Source organism: Pocillopora verrucosa, chromosome 1, assembly GCF_036669915.1.
Source record: "Pocillopora verrucosa isolate sample1 chromosome 1, ASM3666991v2, whole genome shotgun sequence".
Taxonomy (NCBI): domain Eukaryota; kingdom Metazoa; phylum Cnidaria; class Anthozoa; order Scleractinia; family Pocilloporidae; genus Pocillopora; species Pocillopora verrucosa.
The window spans coordinates 29,949,032-29,967,040 of record NC_089312.1 but is presented as its reverse complement, the minus strand read 5'-3'; the positions used below and the strand labels follow the sequence as shown (position 1 = coordinate 29,967,040).

Below are 18,009 nucleotides of genomic sequence, written 5' to 3'. Positions count from 1 at the left end.
GGCCAACTCAATGAGCAGAGACACGTTTCTTGACTCTCCGATTCCTTCCACAACTACAGACTCTGTGTTGCAGATTTGCCTCAGTGTGGTGAGAGTTACAGCACTCTGCTACCCTGGCGATCTTCAAGTAAGTTCACATAGAATTGAAATTAAACCAACCTCCTCTTTCGTCACACGATATCGTTCAAAACTATCACAGGATGTATCATCTCACAGCGAGCTTCCAGCTTCACCAAGAAGAAACCTAAAAAGGTACTCTGATTCAAGTTCTAGTGAGGGTCCCCATTGTATTTAGACCATAGCGATTAAGATTCCAAGTCGTCCAAAATGGAGCCTCTATCATCCCCATCGACTGGCTGGGTTGCGATGCGCAGCCACTGCGGCGGTTCGAACGCTGGCTGGTGCGACGTTGAAAGCCAGTCAAGTCCCCCTTATACAGCAAATTCTCCATTCCGTTTTTTACAGAGTATTACATCTAAAAGATCACCCGGGGCTGTATCATCTGGAAACCTGGCAATGGACTCCCATTTTAGTCCCTCTCAGGGTTTTTAAGTCGACATAGTCCTCAGTAGGGAATTTAGCCATCGGTTACACGAATCAGGCAGCTCCTCTGACGATACCGAGCAGTAAAAAAATATATAGCGAACACATGAAATTTTTTATATTTTTATTATTTCAAAGAGGAAAGCGCCTCACGTTTTGAACTGTTTGAACTTAATCATAAACTCAGCTAGTAAAATGGAATTTATTATGGTAAGTTGGTAATACCCAGTATGTCGATTCATTTGTTCATTAGTTCGCTTTCTCTGCTAAGCTGGAGGCGACTAACTATGAAATAAAAACACGACTTTAGCGAGGTATTCTTCGAAATTTGCTATAGATTTATTTTATAAAAGTGTTCCGCGGAACTTCCATCCATCTCTGTTGGAGTATTTTTGTAAATCTTGCTAGTTTCTTTTGTCTCGCGGATATGACTTAGAAAGCCGTTCATAATGTTTAGAACGTTAGTATCGAGTGGCAAGATGTCATTAGGAGCGAATTTTTTCGCTAGCTCGTGCACCATTTGCCTTGCACTCGACCATCTTTCGCCCGCATGAACTCAACGAAGTTTTGGTCAGCTTGCTGCTCTTTTAGGGCATTTGATTCGCAGAAGGTCTTTGATCTGACCAGGTTCTACTGCATAATTGAATATGTAAAAATCGTCGACAAAGCCTTGAAGATATCTTCCTCCCAGGTCAAAGCTCCCTACACATGCTTTGTAACCCCAAAAGTCGTCAAGAGCCCCATAACCTCGCGAGGAACCACGCAAAGCGCCGTTTACGTACACCTGTGGAAAATATACATATCGAATATTTATTAAATCGTGCTTTCGTTGGATCAAGGATCAAGGCTTGTGGTAATAAAATTTCGTTAGAAAACTTTGAATGAATGAAAAATACTGATACCTTGGCTTCTCCAGAGGTGCTGTTGTAGGAGCCAATCAAATGTGTCCAAACATCAGGCTTGACAATGTTATCAGTGATAACACTGAATACTGGATTCTGAAAGCGGTTTCGATGAAACCAGCGAACCTTACCGTCATCAACTTCAAAATGATATCCTCCTGTCCAAAATAAATGGAAAATTAAGGCGAGAAATACCTTTTTAAGTTTTTAGACTTTACATCGGGCGTCTCCTCTGCTGTATGCCTCATTTCCTCTGTAACAATTAATTGCAATGGCAGGGGAAAGAGTAGCGTTCTTTTTTTTTTATTAAAAGGAATTATCTTCTTTGATTGGTTATTAACGCTTTCATTTGTAAAGTATTTGATGGATTGTCACTTAGTTTTTCACCGGGACTTTGTAACGTCCACGTTAGAAATTATTTGGGCACGAATAATCAAGTCAAGGCTTGCCTGGGAAAAAGAAACAGACGGCTTTGTTTTTTGATGTGTCATTGCGCAACTGAAGGAAAGAACTTAAAACAGAAAGACTAAGCCAAGAGTAGGGAGTGAACTCACAGATTAAATTGTTTATATGGGCATCGTCTTTGAGAGCCAATGGGATTGCTTAGGGCACATGTGTCAAGTCGCTTAAATAGTTTGCCCGCGCTATATTTATAATCATATGCTTCAATTTCAGAGCCTCTAAAGTACGAAAAAAATATCTTACCCATGATTTGCCCAATGTTCATCACCTGAGCTGTGCTAAAGATAGAATGAAATCCAAGAGAAGTTCCCACTAGGTTTACCCAAGATGCAACGGTGATGCCAGTGCTCGGTTTGCCTCTGAAGGTTTTATCTTCCAGGAGTATATTACCTGACTTTCCAAGGCTTGCATAGTGTCCACAAACTCCTCTGTGTGGAGCAATGAACGCACCCTTGTCCAAGAAGGCGTTATTACCCTTGTCGGACTCGTCCAGAACCACTTGGTTTTCCCACTTCTCGAACCCTAAATGTAACACTACAAGGATAACATAGAAGGATTGAACATCTGTTTTTAGAACGATAATTTCACCTTAGAGTTGCAATCTTTTCTTCAGTTAACCTACATGGAACCCCAACTTGTGAGGTCACTTCCTCGAGACATTCGTAACCGCAGTATAATCTTTTGATTATGTCGCTTCCAGTGCCCGTGATTCTGGTTAATTGGCTACCCGAGGGCAAGATGAGCCCATTCTGCCTCCGCTTTAATCGCACGCTTTAATTGCTTTAATTGTCACGAGCGTGGAACAAATGACAAAAAAGAACATTAGAACTTACCTGGACACCCTGGTCGAAAACATGAGATGGTCTCAAATTCTTGGCCTGATCTGGGACAGGCCACCCCATCACACATTCGGGACCGAGTTCTTTTGCCAATACCACACGTTACAGAGCACGCCGAGTAAGGAGACCAACTGAAAGCGTCAGCTGGGTAAATACGCAGAGAAATGTTAAATTAAGATATGCCTAAGGTCGGGCACCTTTAGAAAATTGATTTGATGCATTGAAAATGGAACATTTTTCTAATTAAAGTAATCGACTGCGATCTGGGCCGAGTAAAGATTTTAGCCATTCATGAGACGATTACAAGATATGCGTTGTGCCAGGCAGCTGTTCAACTATCCTTCACTTTTCCCTTTGATCCATTCCTTTCTGTAGATCTTCCCTTTTTTTTTTAGCTCTACTAGCTCCAATTTTTAACTCCCTAATTATTTTTTCAATTCACAGTTCTTAAGTGGGCAATTCTTATCCGCGAGAATTGATACATACCCGAACAAGTGGCACTTATGCAAGGGATAACCTGAGTCTCCATTCCCGGAGCCGTGCATTGCTCAACATTGCACCTCCGGTATCGTTTTCTGACCCCTGATCCACAGGTCACGCTACATTTGCTGAATGCACCCCAATCAAACTGTCCATGATTATGAATGGTACTCGTTTTGCTGCTTTGAAGATCGTTGGCCTGTTGCTTGTTCAAGACGTCTGCTTGTTTAGTGGTATTGCTGAAAGTAAGTGGAAGCTCTGGTTGCGCCTTAGGCTGTGTAGGTAATCTTGTGACAGGATGATAACTGTTTTGATTTACTTCATTGGAGCTGTGTGCTTGAACATGGTAAGGACGTGGAGCGTATTTATTGAACTGAGCTGCGTTTTCTCTGGACTTACTTATTACTAAAGTGGGAAACATCGTTGCTTTCCCGCCAGCGTGTTCCTCTGGTGCTGCTCCCATTTTCAGGGTGGCAGGTTTATCTTTGGCTGACGCTTTCGCTTTCAAGTGAAGCTTTGAATTAGCTTTGGAGGCACTAGTTTCGTACGTGACTTTGAAGGACGATTCACTGTTATCGGTCACTTCTACTGGCTTGAAGCTTTGACCTTATAACAAACAAAACAATCGCAAAATTACTTCTCTATCACTGGACAACATTTTTTGTTTGAAATTTACGGCACCAATGAGTGTCATAAGATTGCGAGAAGAAAGATCCATATGTAACATAGTACAAACCTACCTAAGTGATCACAGCCATAAAGCTCCGCCCGCATGCAGATGTGTACACCATACCAAGCCAATGGATGTATTCTGACGTAACGAGCTGTGATTGGATGTCTTAAGTGACGCACTGCTATGGTTTTGCTGTCATCGTTACCGACAAAAATCTGCGAAATTAAGAAAATTCGTTATTTCAAGGACTTAAATCATCCTCTGATAGAATGGCTGTTGTTCCTGTTGTTAATTGAAAGGTTGCCAACCGATGTTTGTTAAAAATAATTTTGAAAAGTTTACTTTAAACCGTTTTACCTCAAATACCCATAAAAAAACTGGTCAATTCACGTTAAATTTGCTTAGCAAGCTACACAAATTCACTGATACCGAGTGGAAATTTCTCGTAATCATCACTTGGTAAAAGAACGTTGGATAATAGTCATACGAAATATTCGATAGCGTACAAAAAAATAAGAAATATAAGGCGTATGATACCAATTTATATAGCATACAAACATTGCAATAAAGCGCTAACCGATATTTATGGATAAACATAGCTGTCCCCTGAACAGGATTTGCGAGATATCTTGCGCAACAGTTTGATTACCGCTAAATTGATCAAGAAGACGATTCTTTGAAAGTTTGGTACGGGAGGAATTCCTCGCCTCTCCACGTTCCTTATTTAATCGGTTCTTCGAAGTACGGTTATAACACCTTAGCCTAGTCCAGCCTTTCAGCTCAGTGGCACACAGAAAGACTTGAAGTAGGGAGAAAATTCGAATGTCCTAAATACATCAGTCACATCCACATCTTCTGGACAAAGAAGCGATGGCGGATATTTTGGTTTTACAAAATTTGCTCAAAATTTTCCATTTCCTAAAATCGCAATTGCAGTTGATGCTATCCTTGAGCAACTCCACTTGTATCAATCGACGAAATTACACAATATTTTACTTCAACACATAAATAGACAAGCGGAGGAGAAATAGTTACTTGATACCTTTTGTCTGTTGTCCTCTGTGTAGTTTGTCCACTTTAACCCGTTTGCACTGTAAGTGATTCCATACCTCACCACCCAGCGGTCGTCACTAACTTGCCCTTGTGTTCCAATACCTAAACAAAAGGAGAAAATGAGAATTCATGAGAAGTTTACCCACAAGAGTGTTACTTTAACTGACAGAGAGAACACTATACTCTTACAAATCCAACCACTTCAGTAAACTACGTGTAATATTCTTATTAAGAAGCGACTCCTCTAGACAATGCAGTAATTATCATTAATAAACGTACTGAAGCCCACTATAGACTACAACGAAGCTCACCACTGACCCAATCTCACAGTTCTCTCCAATCTCACAATCTCCTTCCTCAGTAGCTCTCTCTCTCTCTCTCTTGGTATAGATTTCCAGACAGTCGGTCACTCCCGACAACAACAACAACAACTAGTTCTACACGACTGAGTAGTATGCGAGAATATTCCGGAAGCTTACAACACAACTATTTGGCAGCATTACTTAATAACTACACAACATAACAGCTGTTCTAGAAAGTTCCTTGGTATGACTGTATAGAACGTTTGTGTATGCATGTCAACAATCTAAAAAACTTCTAGAAACTTACTTTTACAAGCAGCATACATAACGAGTAAAATTGATGCGTTACAAGCAAGAAAAACATGAAGAGGAAAAGCTATATCTCTCTCTTATTTGTTTTTGTCTTGACTAGCTCAGGAAGAAACAAATCATATCAGAAACGACAAAAATGACATTGACAAAAGGTGTACTGAAATATATGTGATAAAACTATGCAACAGTATACAAGTGTTACAACTAATCTTGTTATTATCGGGAATGTTACCATCCACGACTGACCTGTGACTTTTCTTGGCTTTTTGAGATCAATCTCTAGAAATTGCTCCTTATCAGCCAGTTTTGCGCACCAGCTCCCTCTTGTAGACACACGCTCGTTACGAGCAGTTATTACGCGTGCGTAGAAGGCAGGGTGTGCCTTGTCTATTGTGGATGAACCAGAAATCTCGTGGTCCATGATGGTACCATTTGACATTCCCATTGGTGAAAAACATTCTTTCATAACAAGTAAATCAAAAGAGCACTGGTTATTGTAAAAAATAAGCATTTTCGACCTCATTCCTGAAACACTGTTTCATATGCAAACACGTAACATAATACATGAGCTAACCACAGCAGCTGGAAGATGAATCGACCATGAAAAAAAAAACCTGTTGAATTAAGATAGGGTAGGAATATAGTGAGCAACATCCTAAATTAAGGTGGCTCGTAGTTGGTTAAGGCGTGTCTTGACCACCAAATTAGGAAAAGATTAGGATTTTGCGCATTTTTTTGCTTTTCAATACGAAATCGACGATGTAATAGTGTTGAAGCAACATAGGTCTACTGAGTTGGTATATTTGTGGAAATTTCCCACAATTGGATTTTACCTGGGCAGCTTGGTCTGGTACATGGCACTTTCTCCGTGTAAGACTCTGTTCCAGGTGGACAGTTTTGATTTCGTTCGTTTCCTTTGGGTTGGCATTTTACAACCCTTTTCTTCGTTCCTTTTCCACAACTCACACTGCAATCGCCAAAATTTGACCACGAAGTGAGTGGATTTACGATCTCTATGGCAGAAGAATCCGCTTGAACTGTATCAGACAGCAATCCTGCAAAAATCAAGATCAGGTGAAAAATAATTTTAATCAGTCCATGTCCGTCTAGCCCGTCTCCCTGGACCTGAAAAATCTTCAGTTACGGGTAAAATAGGTAATCAATTCAGAATGCCATGCGTTCGCGATTTGACCCGAGACACAACATCTCCGGAGAAAACGGACTTAAGGCGGTTGGAAACAGTTCTAATGAATCTTCAACTGCTTCACACTTCAAAATATAAATCTCATATCATAGAAGTAATACACATTATCGACACCAAATCCTTGAAAACGTAATGAATTAACAGATTTACCTGGAATGCAGCCGTATAACTCAACTCTCATACAAATATGATCTCCGTACCACGACAGAGGGTAGATACGTATATAGCGTCCGTCGAAAAATCTTTGTAACCAGTGAATCTTGACAGAATCTTTGTCGTCACTTCCCTGCAATGACTGGATCGATGAAACACAATGATAACTTAGTTATTTAAATTGACGCACTAAATAGGCGTAAGTAGTACTTTATAGATTTTCTCCTATGTTATATTTACCATACCAACGTGCATACGCTTCTGGTTTGAAGAAAAGTCATGTCACTCTGGAAAAAGAGCGATTAGCAGATGTAGCAGATAGCTCTATTGGATAAGTTTGGAAATGAGAGAAATATAAATGTGAAAGTCTTAAAGTAATTTATTATTATTGAAACTCAAGTCAACCATGACCTAGACTTAGATACACTGGTTATCCTCTTGGTCATCTTAACAGCCCTCAGGCCCCTTTGCCTTTCCCTTACAGATAATGACATTCAAACTTTCCTAGAAAGGGAAGAAATTCAAAATACGGAAAGAAAAACCGAAAGTTGCGTATTCAGTGGCTTTGGTAATGGCATTCTTACGGCTGAGAACGAAAACGAAAACTGGAAGATTTGCTACAGGCCGATTTTGACCGTGTATCTGAAAGATTTCTTCTGTTGGTAAATACCAAGTCAATAAATGAGAATTTTGAATATTAAAAATCATGCCTATGGTTTGTTTTTGTAGTGTTCATGCACTTTTTCATGTTGAGCCGTTTAGCGCCAACGCACTTTACGATTTGTATTCTGGGATTGTAAATCCTTTTATTTTCATTCATTAGTAAAGTTGACTATTCATTGTCAGCAAAGGGCTGTTGTGTTTATTTGATAAACAAAATAATATATGGTTGCTTGTAGATATGGAATTATTCTTCTCGTGTTCAACTCGACATCTCACTCGTTCGCTGCACTCACTCGTGAGCCATCGAGTTGAACACTTGAAGAGAAATTCCATATCTACGCGCGCCCATGTATTATTCTCTATTTATCTTACCGGCAAAGTTTTGATTTTTTGCGCTAGTAAATCTAACTCACTATTTCCCTGTCGAGCATCTCGGTTACCACTGTGGGAAGAATTTCTTTTTCATACGTTATTTCTGTTTTCTTAGTTGCCCACTCTTCCAACCAAGTTTTAATCACTCCCCCTTAGATTTCCGATGAAATTTCCGAATTTGCAATTTCAAAATCAAAACATGGTCATACTTCGCCCGTTAAATCCTCAGTTACGCACTGAAATGTCCTTCCATTCTGACTATAACAGAGTTTGAAGCTTGTGACGTAATTGTCAGCAAGAGAGGCACCCTGTAAAGCCACGCCCGATAACGTCTTCTCTTCTCTGAGATCCACTGTCAGATAGGGTTCTTTGTCATCCTCATCTGCACACCAGGCTGTCCTCTGAGGATCGTCGTAAAATGAAACAAGATTCAAGCGGCCGTAATACGGCTTATGGAGATGATATGTCGAGGAGGCAGTAATTTGACCGTCTCTTATTTTCATGTCTTCCATTCCTAGCGGTGAAAAGCATTCTGCAAAGACGGTATGAAATAGGTTGCTAAAGAGGTTCTCTTCTGAAAGGGTCTCAAAGAGGCTGTACTCTTTAACAATGATGAAAAAAATGATTTTTTATCATACTTTTTTAATTTGTATTTTTTCAGGGTTTCTTCGAGTGACTTTACTGTTACTTAGGGAGTACAAACGAGACCTATGAAAGATAGAGGATAGATGTGGCGATGCTTGTTTTGTTTCTTCCGAGAAGAGGACTTGCATTCAACACCAGGCTTGGACGAGCTTTAATAAACGTTTATTTTCTCCTCGAATAAGTTGTCGTACATACCTTTTTCAAATTCACATCTCTGCATCAATTTTTTAATTTCTTCCTGACTCAAAGCTTCATTTGACATATAAAATTCATCAATTTGCCCGTCGAAGAGTCTCTCTCCTTTGTGTTCACCGATCCCAGCTTTCTCTTGCCAATCTTGTGACAATTCTCCCGAGCCATCCCCTCTCAGGATAAACTTGGCGTTAACGTAGATATCTGCTTGGCCTAATTTAGCATCGTAGGTGCACGCAACATGCGTCCATACGTGAGAAGGAACGATTACTTCTGACGTAACGTTGAAAATTATTTGATTACGTTCATTCCTGTGAAACCATCTGACCGAGCCGTTGTCGATTTCCAAATGGTACTGACCATTATCGTGTGTCGAATTAACTCCACCTATTGTGTCAAACAAAGAGTTTGTTCCCTCGACTGAGAATAGCTTTATCCACGCTGCAATCGTTACGGCTACACGTGGTTTTTGCTGAAAAGAAGGTCCATTTAGTAATATGTCTCCTCCGTTGAGATCAACGCCATTACCACATCTTTCACTGAACTGAGCTGTTCTTGCGAAGTTCACAATTTTAGCGTCATTATGAAACTGAGATTCGTCCACTATGATGTTGGCCTTTAAGATGTATTCAAAACGGAGGTAGACAACTGCTTTTTCAATTGCTGAAAAAAAATGATATTTGAAACCAATATCACTGGGAAAATCCACTCCATAAGATGTTGTTGTAAAAAACAACAAAAGCTCTCCATAAAGCTCTCGTTACATGAATTATCGAGTCATATGATAGTTCCGGATGGGACCGATTAGATTCAGCAAATTGGCCGATGGCAAGGGTGTAAGATGCTTTTTGACTTGTTGTAGGCATTTTTAGAGATCTGGGACCGAGCTAACCTAGTCTTCTAACGTTACGAAACTTATTCTTGCTTCGTCTTTGATATTTAAGAACTTGAAAGTATGTAGTGAAGAAAGTTAAGATTTTGTCTCAAGGTTTGTTAGAGTCATGGTCTCTACTTCAAACGAGTGAAAAAAATATTGTCGGCTCAGGCCTACGGTGCTATGGGCTGGCGTAACCCCTGGATGGATACAGCATTCGGTACACCTCTAAGAGAAAATTCCTTCATTCACTGTATTAAGTAAAGGCCATTTTTTGCTCTGATCTGTTTGATTCAACTGACAACACATGAGCCGGCAATTTACCTCTTTGCTAAATGAATTTCTTTCTAACATGACATTCATTAGACTCGTTATCGTGGACGTTTGCGACGCTGCCTTATGATTTTTCTTTTCTCTTCCCGAATTTGGTTAATCCGGTTGACAAACAAAAATTTGAAATAACCGAGTAGTAATTTTCCAATGCAGATGCGCCAGCGTTAGTATTTAGTACTTACTGGACATAATGCTAAGATCCTCCTCACTTAGTTTTCCTGAAAAGCAAGCAGTTATCACCAGAATCAGGGGAAAGCTATTAACATATTAGCGACAGAACTGCAGCTTTTGGATAATTTAAAAGAAAATTTTTTGCGGTCGTTGCTGTTTTCAAGTTTTCTTTTGTCTAACCGAGAGATTTCACGGAATTAAAACATTCTGCCGTTTTGTGCAGTTTGAATTGTCTCCTTACATCGTGTGTTACTTAGATAGTGACATATTACAGAAACACGTTTATATTTAATTTGACAGTATTTGTGTCTCTATGAGCCTTCTAATTGGCTTTATAGTGAAGGCTAAACAACTAGCCGACAAGCACATAAATACAATCTGAAAAAATATCTAAAAAAGTCATTACCTTTGATCTTCATGCTGTCACTATCGTCATTTTTGCCTTGTGATTTGCTCTCTTTATTTCCCTTTGCGTTTTTCTCCTTCTTCTCCTCATCCGATAAAGTGGCATCGGTCACTTGAGAAATCAAAAAGAGGAAAATCAATGTCTTTTTCTTCAAGAGATTACAAACTCTTGAGGATTTTGGTTGCGTCACGATAAAATGAACCTGATTGCCCCATAAGGCTCTGCAATATTCGTATGTTCCCTCCTCATTGGCTGTTAATTAGCAGTCAGTTCTCTACTGTCCCCCTCTTAATACTCTATTGGCGACGACTGATCTCTCCCCTCCGTTCCCCCCCTGAAAACTATATGATCTTCCCAAAATCCTCACCCCCCAGTATCGGTCCCATAAGAACCTCGACATTGTATCGGTCCATAAAAATTGCTGACCTCACTCTTAGTCTGTAACGCATACTTTTAGACGACCCGCCCGTTTTGGATGCGCAAAATTAACCCCATGATCAAAAGAGGGTGATGAGTGAGATGCATTGTCCCATCGTTAGATAAGAAGCATATTTACCATTTCTGCAGCCAAAGAGTTCAATCCTCATGCAGTTGGTTAGACCACTCCAAGTCAAAGGAAGAACACGAACATACCGAGCTATGAACCTTGGAAACCAGTGAGTTACTACTGAGTCACGGTCCTTGTTACCTGTAAAGTTCTGAAAAAAGTGTTACAAAAAAAACAGTTATTTCTAAGAAGAGAAGTATGTAGGTTTGGTTATGGCAAACAATTTTCCTGGCGTACGTTTTGGGTGATACGTAATTCATATTTTTAACCGGAGGTCTCAATAATTATTTTCATAAGCGATTGCCCATGATGTTAGAGGCAGCTGTGCTGTAAAGGGAAACACAAGAACCTGCTCTCAAGCTAAATAGGCGACGGTAAGTGGTGTTGCAGGTGCGGTAGACCATCAGTAGCTGGCTGTTATCGAAGCTCCTGTCCCCAATTAGATTGATTTGAACTAAGGGTTGTACTAGACTATGATGTAACTAAAGTCTCTATTAACAAAAGATTTACCATTGTCACCCTCACTGTTTGACCTGCATAGGCAAGGTTACTGAGCCATTATCCATGAGCGGCTAAATGAAGAGTGGGAAGCGAAAACTTTCATAGAGAGTATAGGTACAATTTTAAAGCTTAGGTTTCCTCATCTTTAGTTTTTGTTCATCAGTATATGACGTCTTCAAACTGAAATGTGTTATATTTGCACTCACTCTGGGACTGCTGTCTCTTTTGCGTCCCTCCGTCACCATTAGCCAATGCTTGCCGTTAGTACTGTATGACATGGCATACCTAGTTACCCAGTTGTCAAACATGGACTGACCTTGCGTTGAAATACCTATTTGAATAAAGATTGTTTTGAGAGGGAAGTAAAAGTGATTTTCTTACAGAGACCACTTCCCTGAGAACAGGCTGAGCTAGGTAACACATGAATTGGGAAGAGATCAATTCCATAGAATTTAAGGCTTAACAAATACTAAAGATGTCGTTGGAGAAATATGGCAGGTTAAAGGAAGGATGAGTGTTCAAGCAGAATGGTAGAAATTATCAGTGTGGAATCAAATCTGTTAAAAAGGACGCTCAATCTAAACCTAAACGAAGAGAGGCTTAAACGAGATATGCAGTCTTTAGATAGATAATTTAAGGATGCCACAGCTAGTTTCTAATAATTTGTTGAAACCCTATCATTTCTATTAAAACGTATTATCACAAATATTAGCGGAGCTCGTACATAGCGATAATACAAATTTTTGGTCGTTGTTTAGATAAGTGATCAGTATTTGATGGTCTCCCTTGTGAGTTGAGAATCACAACGTCCTCAACAAACAACAAGAAGACTTGTCCTTACAACCCTAAGCAATAACAACAACAACAACAACAGTATAGCTCGACAGTGGAGAAGAGAAGACATTAGCTTACCTGAGATGCCCGTCTTATTTCCCAAGTCAATTTCAAGAAATTCTGTCTCATCCGCAAAAGCCGAACACCACCCACCTCGGGAGCCTTTGACGGTTTTATTCAGACGGGCATGGTAAGGTTGATGGTGTTCATCGTAAGATGAAGAAGCTGTAATCTGGGAATCCTTTATCAGTCCTCGGGTTATACCAAGAGCTTCTTGACAGTCTGGAACCAATTAATAACAGAATGTTACAAAGTTAACCCATACATTGATGATCCCGCTAAAGAAAACGAGACAGCTTATCTAAATTTGCATTTAACAACATCGTGAGGAGTTAACCATGGATTTAAAACTTTGAAAATGAGCCATAACAGTTTATTATTTGGTATTCTTTGCGATTCTTTTGAAATTTACCCTTCCCTCTTCTATCACTGCATGTTTTCCACCCTATGGCTTGAGAGGGCTATCAAAAATGCGACAATACATTCTTCCAACTGTAGAAATCCTATCTATATTTTGTGACATGTACCTTTTGTAGGAGTATCTAAAGTAGGGCAGCGGCTTTTGCCATTCAGCTCTCGAGATATCTTTCCATCTCCAACGTTAGACGCCAACCACTTGTGACTTACAAATTCATATACACAACCATCCTTTCCTTTAATCTTCACCTGGTAAAGTATGGAAGGATAAAAGACGTTTAAAATTTACTGAAAGCGTTGAACGAGAAAAAGTTTAGTTCCCCGCAAGGATAAATTGAGCCGTAGTTGCAGCGATTGTCAAGAAAACTAAACAGAAATATTTAGTAACTTAAATTTGCGTGGTATTTCTAATTATTATAAGAAAAACTAATTCGATTGGAGTGTGATTCGAATAATTCCATCAATTATAATATGACAGAAGCCATTTCGATTTCCGGAGGTAGGATGGATGCTGAAGAAGAAGTACGTAAGCGCAAAGAAAAATGAGAAATATGAAAAATGAGAAATATGAAAAATGAGAAATATGAAAAATGAGAAATATGAAAAATGAGAAATATGAAAAATGTAAAGATTAAGAATGGAATTTTACGTAAGGGGCAGCAAAAATCAACTGTTAGCATAACTTGCATCCTATCTTGATTTTTCATCAATTTGCAATGGCCTTAACATCGTTATATTGTTGTATTATCGTATTGTGGACTGTCGGAACCCCAATTCCTTTTTGATCGATTACACCGCAGCTTTAAAAGAAGGAGATCCCGACCGGCAACACAGACATTGAAGGATATTTGCCGAATGAGGTGGTGCTAAGAACCAATACAATTGGTCTCTTTCTCTTCTCTCTTTGAAAATGAAGCAATAAAATTTAACTTTAGAAACATTTTGCTTTTCAAAAAGTAATCTCAAACTCCAGTGCTTTTTATTCCCTTTGCCCTGTTATTGTGTTCAAATTCAACACCCTTCCCTCGACCAACCAATTGCGACTCGTTCGCATCAGTTTTTCCGCCCTGAAAGCAGTTGGTTTTTTTTTTTTTACCTCACTTCTCAATGAATCATGGCTTTATTTTGCTTTCTTTTGATCGGTCTTCTTGACCACTTTGGTTTTTTGGTTTACACCTCTCAACAAAGGTGCTCTAAATTTGTCTCCTTAAATGGTACACATGCCTGTAAGTAATTTTACCTTGTCTAAATACCATCCAGATCCAAACCAGCTGTTGTCGTGTCTTATGTTGATAGCATTTAGTTTCCCCAGGTACTTGGTTTCAATGACAAATTTATCCTTCCTGAAAATAGACACCAATACTACTGACACAGAGATATCTGAGAAGTTTATAGATTTCATTTCTTGACGCACTTGAAGCTAAATTTGTGGTGTCAAAATTAAAGTACTAGTAGATTCACCTATTTTTCTACTGAATTTTAAAGGTCCACTAAATATTAAACCCAAAGTTGCTTGCCCTGAGACTTCAGTTTCTGAAGATGGGCCTTAAATATTCGCTTTGACAACGGGCTAACACTCGAATAGTTAGCTTTAGAAGCTCTTTACAGTGGCCAATTGACATCATCAACTCAGCTGATCATACCAAATTGTATCTTGCAATACCCACCACCGCTACACCACTACAGTTACTATAGAGACTTACCCTCTTCATTCTTACAAGACGAGTTTATCATTAGTGCAACTTACTGTCCTTTTTCGAAGTCGTTCCGTCCTTTACTTTCAAGCTCTATCTCTTTCGAGTGGCCCTTTTCACCAAACAGAGTGATAAATACTCGCGCATCTGTTCCTGCTCCAAACTTGTTACCAGTGAATATATAAACTTCATATTTAGTTTTGGATCCTGAAAGTAAAGGAGTAAAGAGATATACCCAATAATTTATATTGAGGAATTTAAAAGACGCACTTTCCTCATAGGGCTGTCTCGAGAAAAGTTCTAGGAAAGAGGACAAATGTGCATACAATAATGTCGGAAGGTAATCTGGGTATCCGGTAATCAAAGAATTTTGATAAGTGAGATGAGTAAATAAATTTAATAAGCCTACTATGCATCGTGTTGCATCTTGAGTGATAATTTGGAGAATTCAAAGTTGTAGCATACGTTAGACTTTTAATTAATTCTCATTGCGCCATTTCTGTTATATTCTTTTCCTTTGTATTCGTTCAACCTTTGTTCGATGTTTCGATCAGAAATGAATAGACTGATAAAGAATCAAGACCAAATTTGTACAACTTTTTTGCTATTTTTTCGCATTGAATTCCGATGAGTAATTAAGAATGATATTTCCATTGTAGACTGAATGACAATATAACAGTATATGTTTTATTTCAGTGTCATCTTAACATTATTTCATAGCTTGAAGTACCAGCTCTACACGACTAACATCATTAACAATAAGCTAGAGTTGCTCCCGGCTTCTCCTCGAGCAACCTTTTCGCTTCTCTCGTGCTCTTAAAACTTCCTGCGTGCATCCATACGTCAATATACCTACGCTAAGCATAGAACAATTGTGAAAAGTAAAGACTTTTTATAGACCCATAGTATTTTCTCTCCTCTGTTCATTGTTAGCGAACCGCTCTGCACTTAGTTATTCAGTTATACAAACTAAAACTCTGGTGTATATCATTTGAAACAAATAACTGTGGGCGGGTCCATTTTGTTTGAATAGAGAATCAAAAACATGTTCCTGCGGGGATATTGCCTTGCTTGTTTCAGACTATTAAATGTTGTTGCTAATGTTGTTTCTGTTGGTTTTTTTTGGTTTTTTTTTGTTTAAAGGAGACTGCCCCCCTATCGTGGAAACGGTGGGTGATTAATTTTAGCCAAGTCAAAAGTGACCTTACAACTTGTTCACACAAATTCTACTTGACATGTAAAACATGGGGCTTGTTTGAGAGAAACAGGATTTTTGCTTGGGCGTAAAATGGCATGTAAAAAGATTGCCGAGTCGGAGGCGCGGAAATAGCACTGTATGATTAAAAAGACGTGAATTATTGGATTGCAAATGCAAGATTCGAACTGCAAGATAAGTTAATCTGATATAGTCACCTTAAAGGTTTTACCAGTTACCTACCTGCTATGAGACCAGTTAACAACAGAGGTAGAGTAAAAAACACCACAGAATTTTGCATCCTGTTTTTTTCACATTTGGGCAACTATAGGATACACAGAAAAAATAAATATGAACACCAAAAAATACAAAATTTCCTAGGCAATTATAGCAAAGACTGAACAATTTTCATGCATTTTATAAATGGATGTTCTAAGAAAGGGTTGCAGGGCAAAATGAAAGCTAAGCATTAATTAAATTTTCGTGGTATTTCGCGCCATAGTCTTTATTATGAAATTTTAGAGTACATGTTCTTATTTTGTTTATGCTAACCATAAATGTATATTAGAGTATATTAGCACCAGATCCAATCTTCAAATTAGTTTCTTTAGGAAGATGTTTGCCATTGGTTGGTGAGAGGTCAACTTATATAGTGTAATATTTTTTTGCAACAATAACAGTCAGGTTTTCCCCCTAAACTTTCCAGTACTAGTCAAACAGTCCGTGACACCGATCAGGACAAAAGATGGATTCATGAAGCAGTCTCTTACCTCAAATAAATCCCGTGTTCTTCATTGTTCAATTCCATTGAGAGACGCTTTGTTGAAGTTTACACGATTGAATATCACATTTGAACACCGCTGCTATCAATCTAGCGATTTTACGGCTCATTTCAAGCCTACGTGCTTTTCGTAAATTTTTGTCGCTTATTTTTTAAGTTATTCTACTCAGACTTTCGAATTTCCTGATTTTGTTTGGAACGAATAAAGATGAAGCCGATTCGTAAATAGCTTTAGCACTTCACCATGGAGGATAAAGGGATATTGGTGTATTATTGATATGAAACTCATGAATATTTAAGATAAACATCGCAGTTCGACCTAGAAGAATTTTCAACGCTCAAACAGGGAAGTCCTACTTTTGTCCAAACGCTCAACTTTGGGGATATCAAACTCAAACTGTGGTTAACGAAGCAAAATTTGTACATAACCAATTTTGATGAGCTTGTGATTCCTTTCCTAAAAACAGACAAGCAGCTGCGATGGCTTGGAATTATACAGACCAGGCGAAGATTCTCATTAGGTTAAATCGACAAGGATTCTACGTTAATAAGGCTTTTTACCAACAGAATGTCTAGTTGAATGAGAATAACTCCCGGAGTCGAAAAAATATTTGTAATATCACGTTAAATCTGATTGAAGCTAACACCTTCCTTAATGGTCCAAATGCAGATTTGAATGACAGCTCGTGGCAGGGCTTGTCCTTCCCTAGACCAAGGGCATATCCCCTCTCAAACTTCCCAAAATGCCCTTTGCGTTATTCGTTAGCACGTGCAACTTCTCAATGTATCTGCAATGAATCTGAAAGAATGGAATAAAAGCATAGAATATGCTCAAGAAAGTCCTCCGAAAAATTTGCTTCGTCAATATCACGCTGTATTTCCGACAATTTCGGCGATGGGATTTGGTGACAATGCCCCCCCCCCTCCCACCGTTGTGCCCTGCTGCTAATGTAGGAGTAACGTGTAGACAACCCACAACGATCCCAGCAAGACGTCTCGGTCCAGGCTCATACGCCACATATCTGCGGCAGAGAGAACGTTTGCGAAGAAAACCCATATAGTATAACTACAAATTAAATTTTCAGGTGATGAAATTCATCGCGCCCTTTTTAAGGATATAGAATGACCGCAAAAGCAAAACGGAAACTTTTTTTATCTAGGCGTGTTCGATATTTCAAAATTTTAGGGCAAAACATTACTTTCTCTGGACATTAAACTAAAGGAGCCTGCAACGCCTATTGAGTTCGTTAACTATGAAATATCATAATAATTTATTTTTATCTTTCGTGAGACCGACTCATCTTCTGGTAACGTCACATGAAGAGACCAAACCCATTGCACCCAGGAAGGAAATTGATGGAATACATCCCAGTAGATGATGCTTCTGAACAGGCTTAAGAT

The 18,009-nt window shown here is 39.0% G+C and overlaps 1 protein-coding gene across 1 annotated transcript; it reads right to left on the bottom strand.

The window, feature by feature from the left end:
* Positions 1 to 770: 770 nt before the first annotated feature.
* LOC131786128 (uncharacterized) lies at positions 771 to 16,827 on the bottom strand. The gene is made up of 22 exons (XM_059103122.2): positions 16,598 to 16,827; positions 16,071 to 16,152; positions 14,686 to 14,839; positions 14,179 to 14,281; positions 13,049 to 13,187; positions 12,540 to 12,743; positions 11,834 to 11,958; positions 11,136 to 11,277; positions 10,580 to 10,690; positions 10,185 to 10,220; positions 8,799 to 9,458; positions 8,168 to 8,490; positions 6,921 to 7,065; positions 6,400 to 6,621; positions 5,813 to 6,025; positions 4,942 to 5,054; positions 3,967 to 4,114; positions 3,233 to 3,832; positions 2,741 to 2,890; positions 2,151 to 2,441; positions 1,446 to 1,603; positions 771 to 1,327 (listed from the first exon to the last, which is right to left on the bottom strand). Exons 2-22 carry the CDS (start codon positions 16,126 to 16,128, stop codon positions 1,115 to 1,117), a joined length of 4,308 nt encoding a protein of 1,435 aa, XP_058959105.2. The 5' UTR covers positions 16,129 to 16,152; positions 16,598 to 16,827; the 3' UTR covers positions 771 to 1,114.
* Positions 16,828 to 18,009: the final 1,182 nt, after the last annotated feature.

Excerpts from the sequence above, each read along its gene's own strand:
- LOC131786128 (XM_059103122.2), bottom strand. The coding sequence starts at position 16,128 with ATGCAAAATTCTGTGGTGTTTTTTACTCTACCTCTGTTGTTAACTGGT. Across the intron at positions 14,282-14,685 it reads AACGACTTCGAAAAAGGACA|GAAGGATAAATTTGTCATTG; the intron begins GTAAGTTGCACT and ends GTCTATTTTCAG. Across the intron at positions 11,959-12,539 it reads AAATAAGACGGGCATCTCAG|GTATTTCAACGCAAGGTCAG; the intron begins GTAAGCTAATGT and ends TTATTCAAATAG.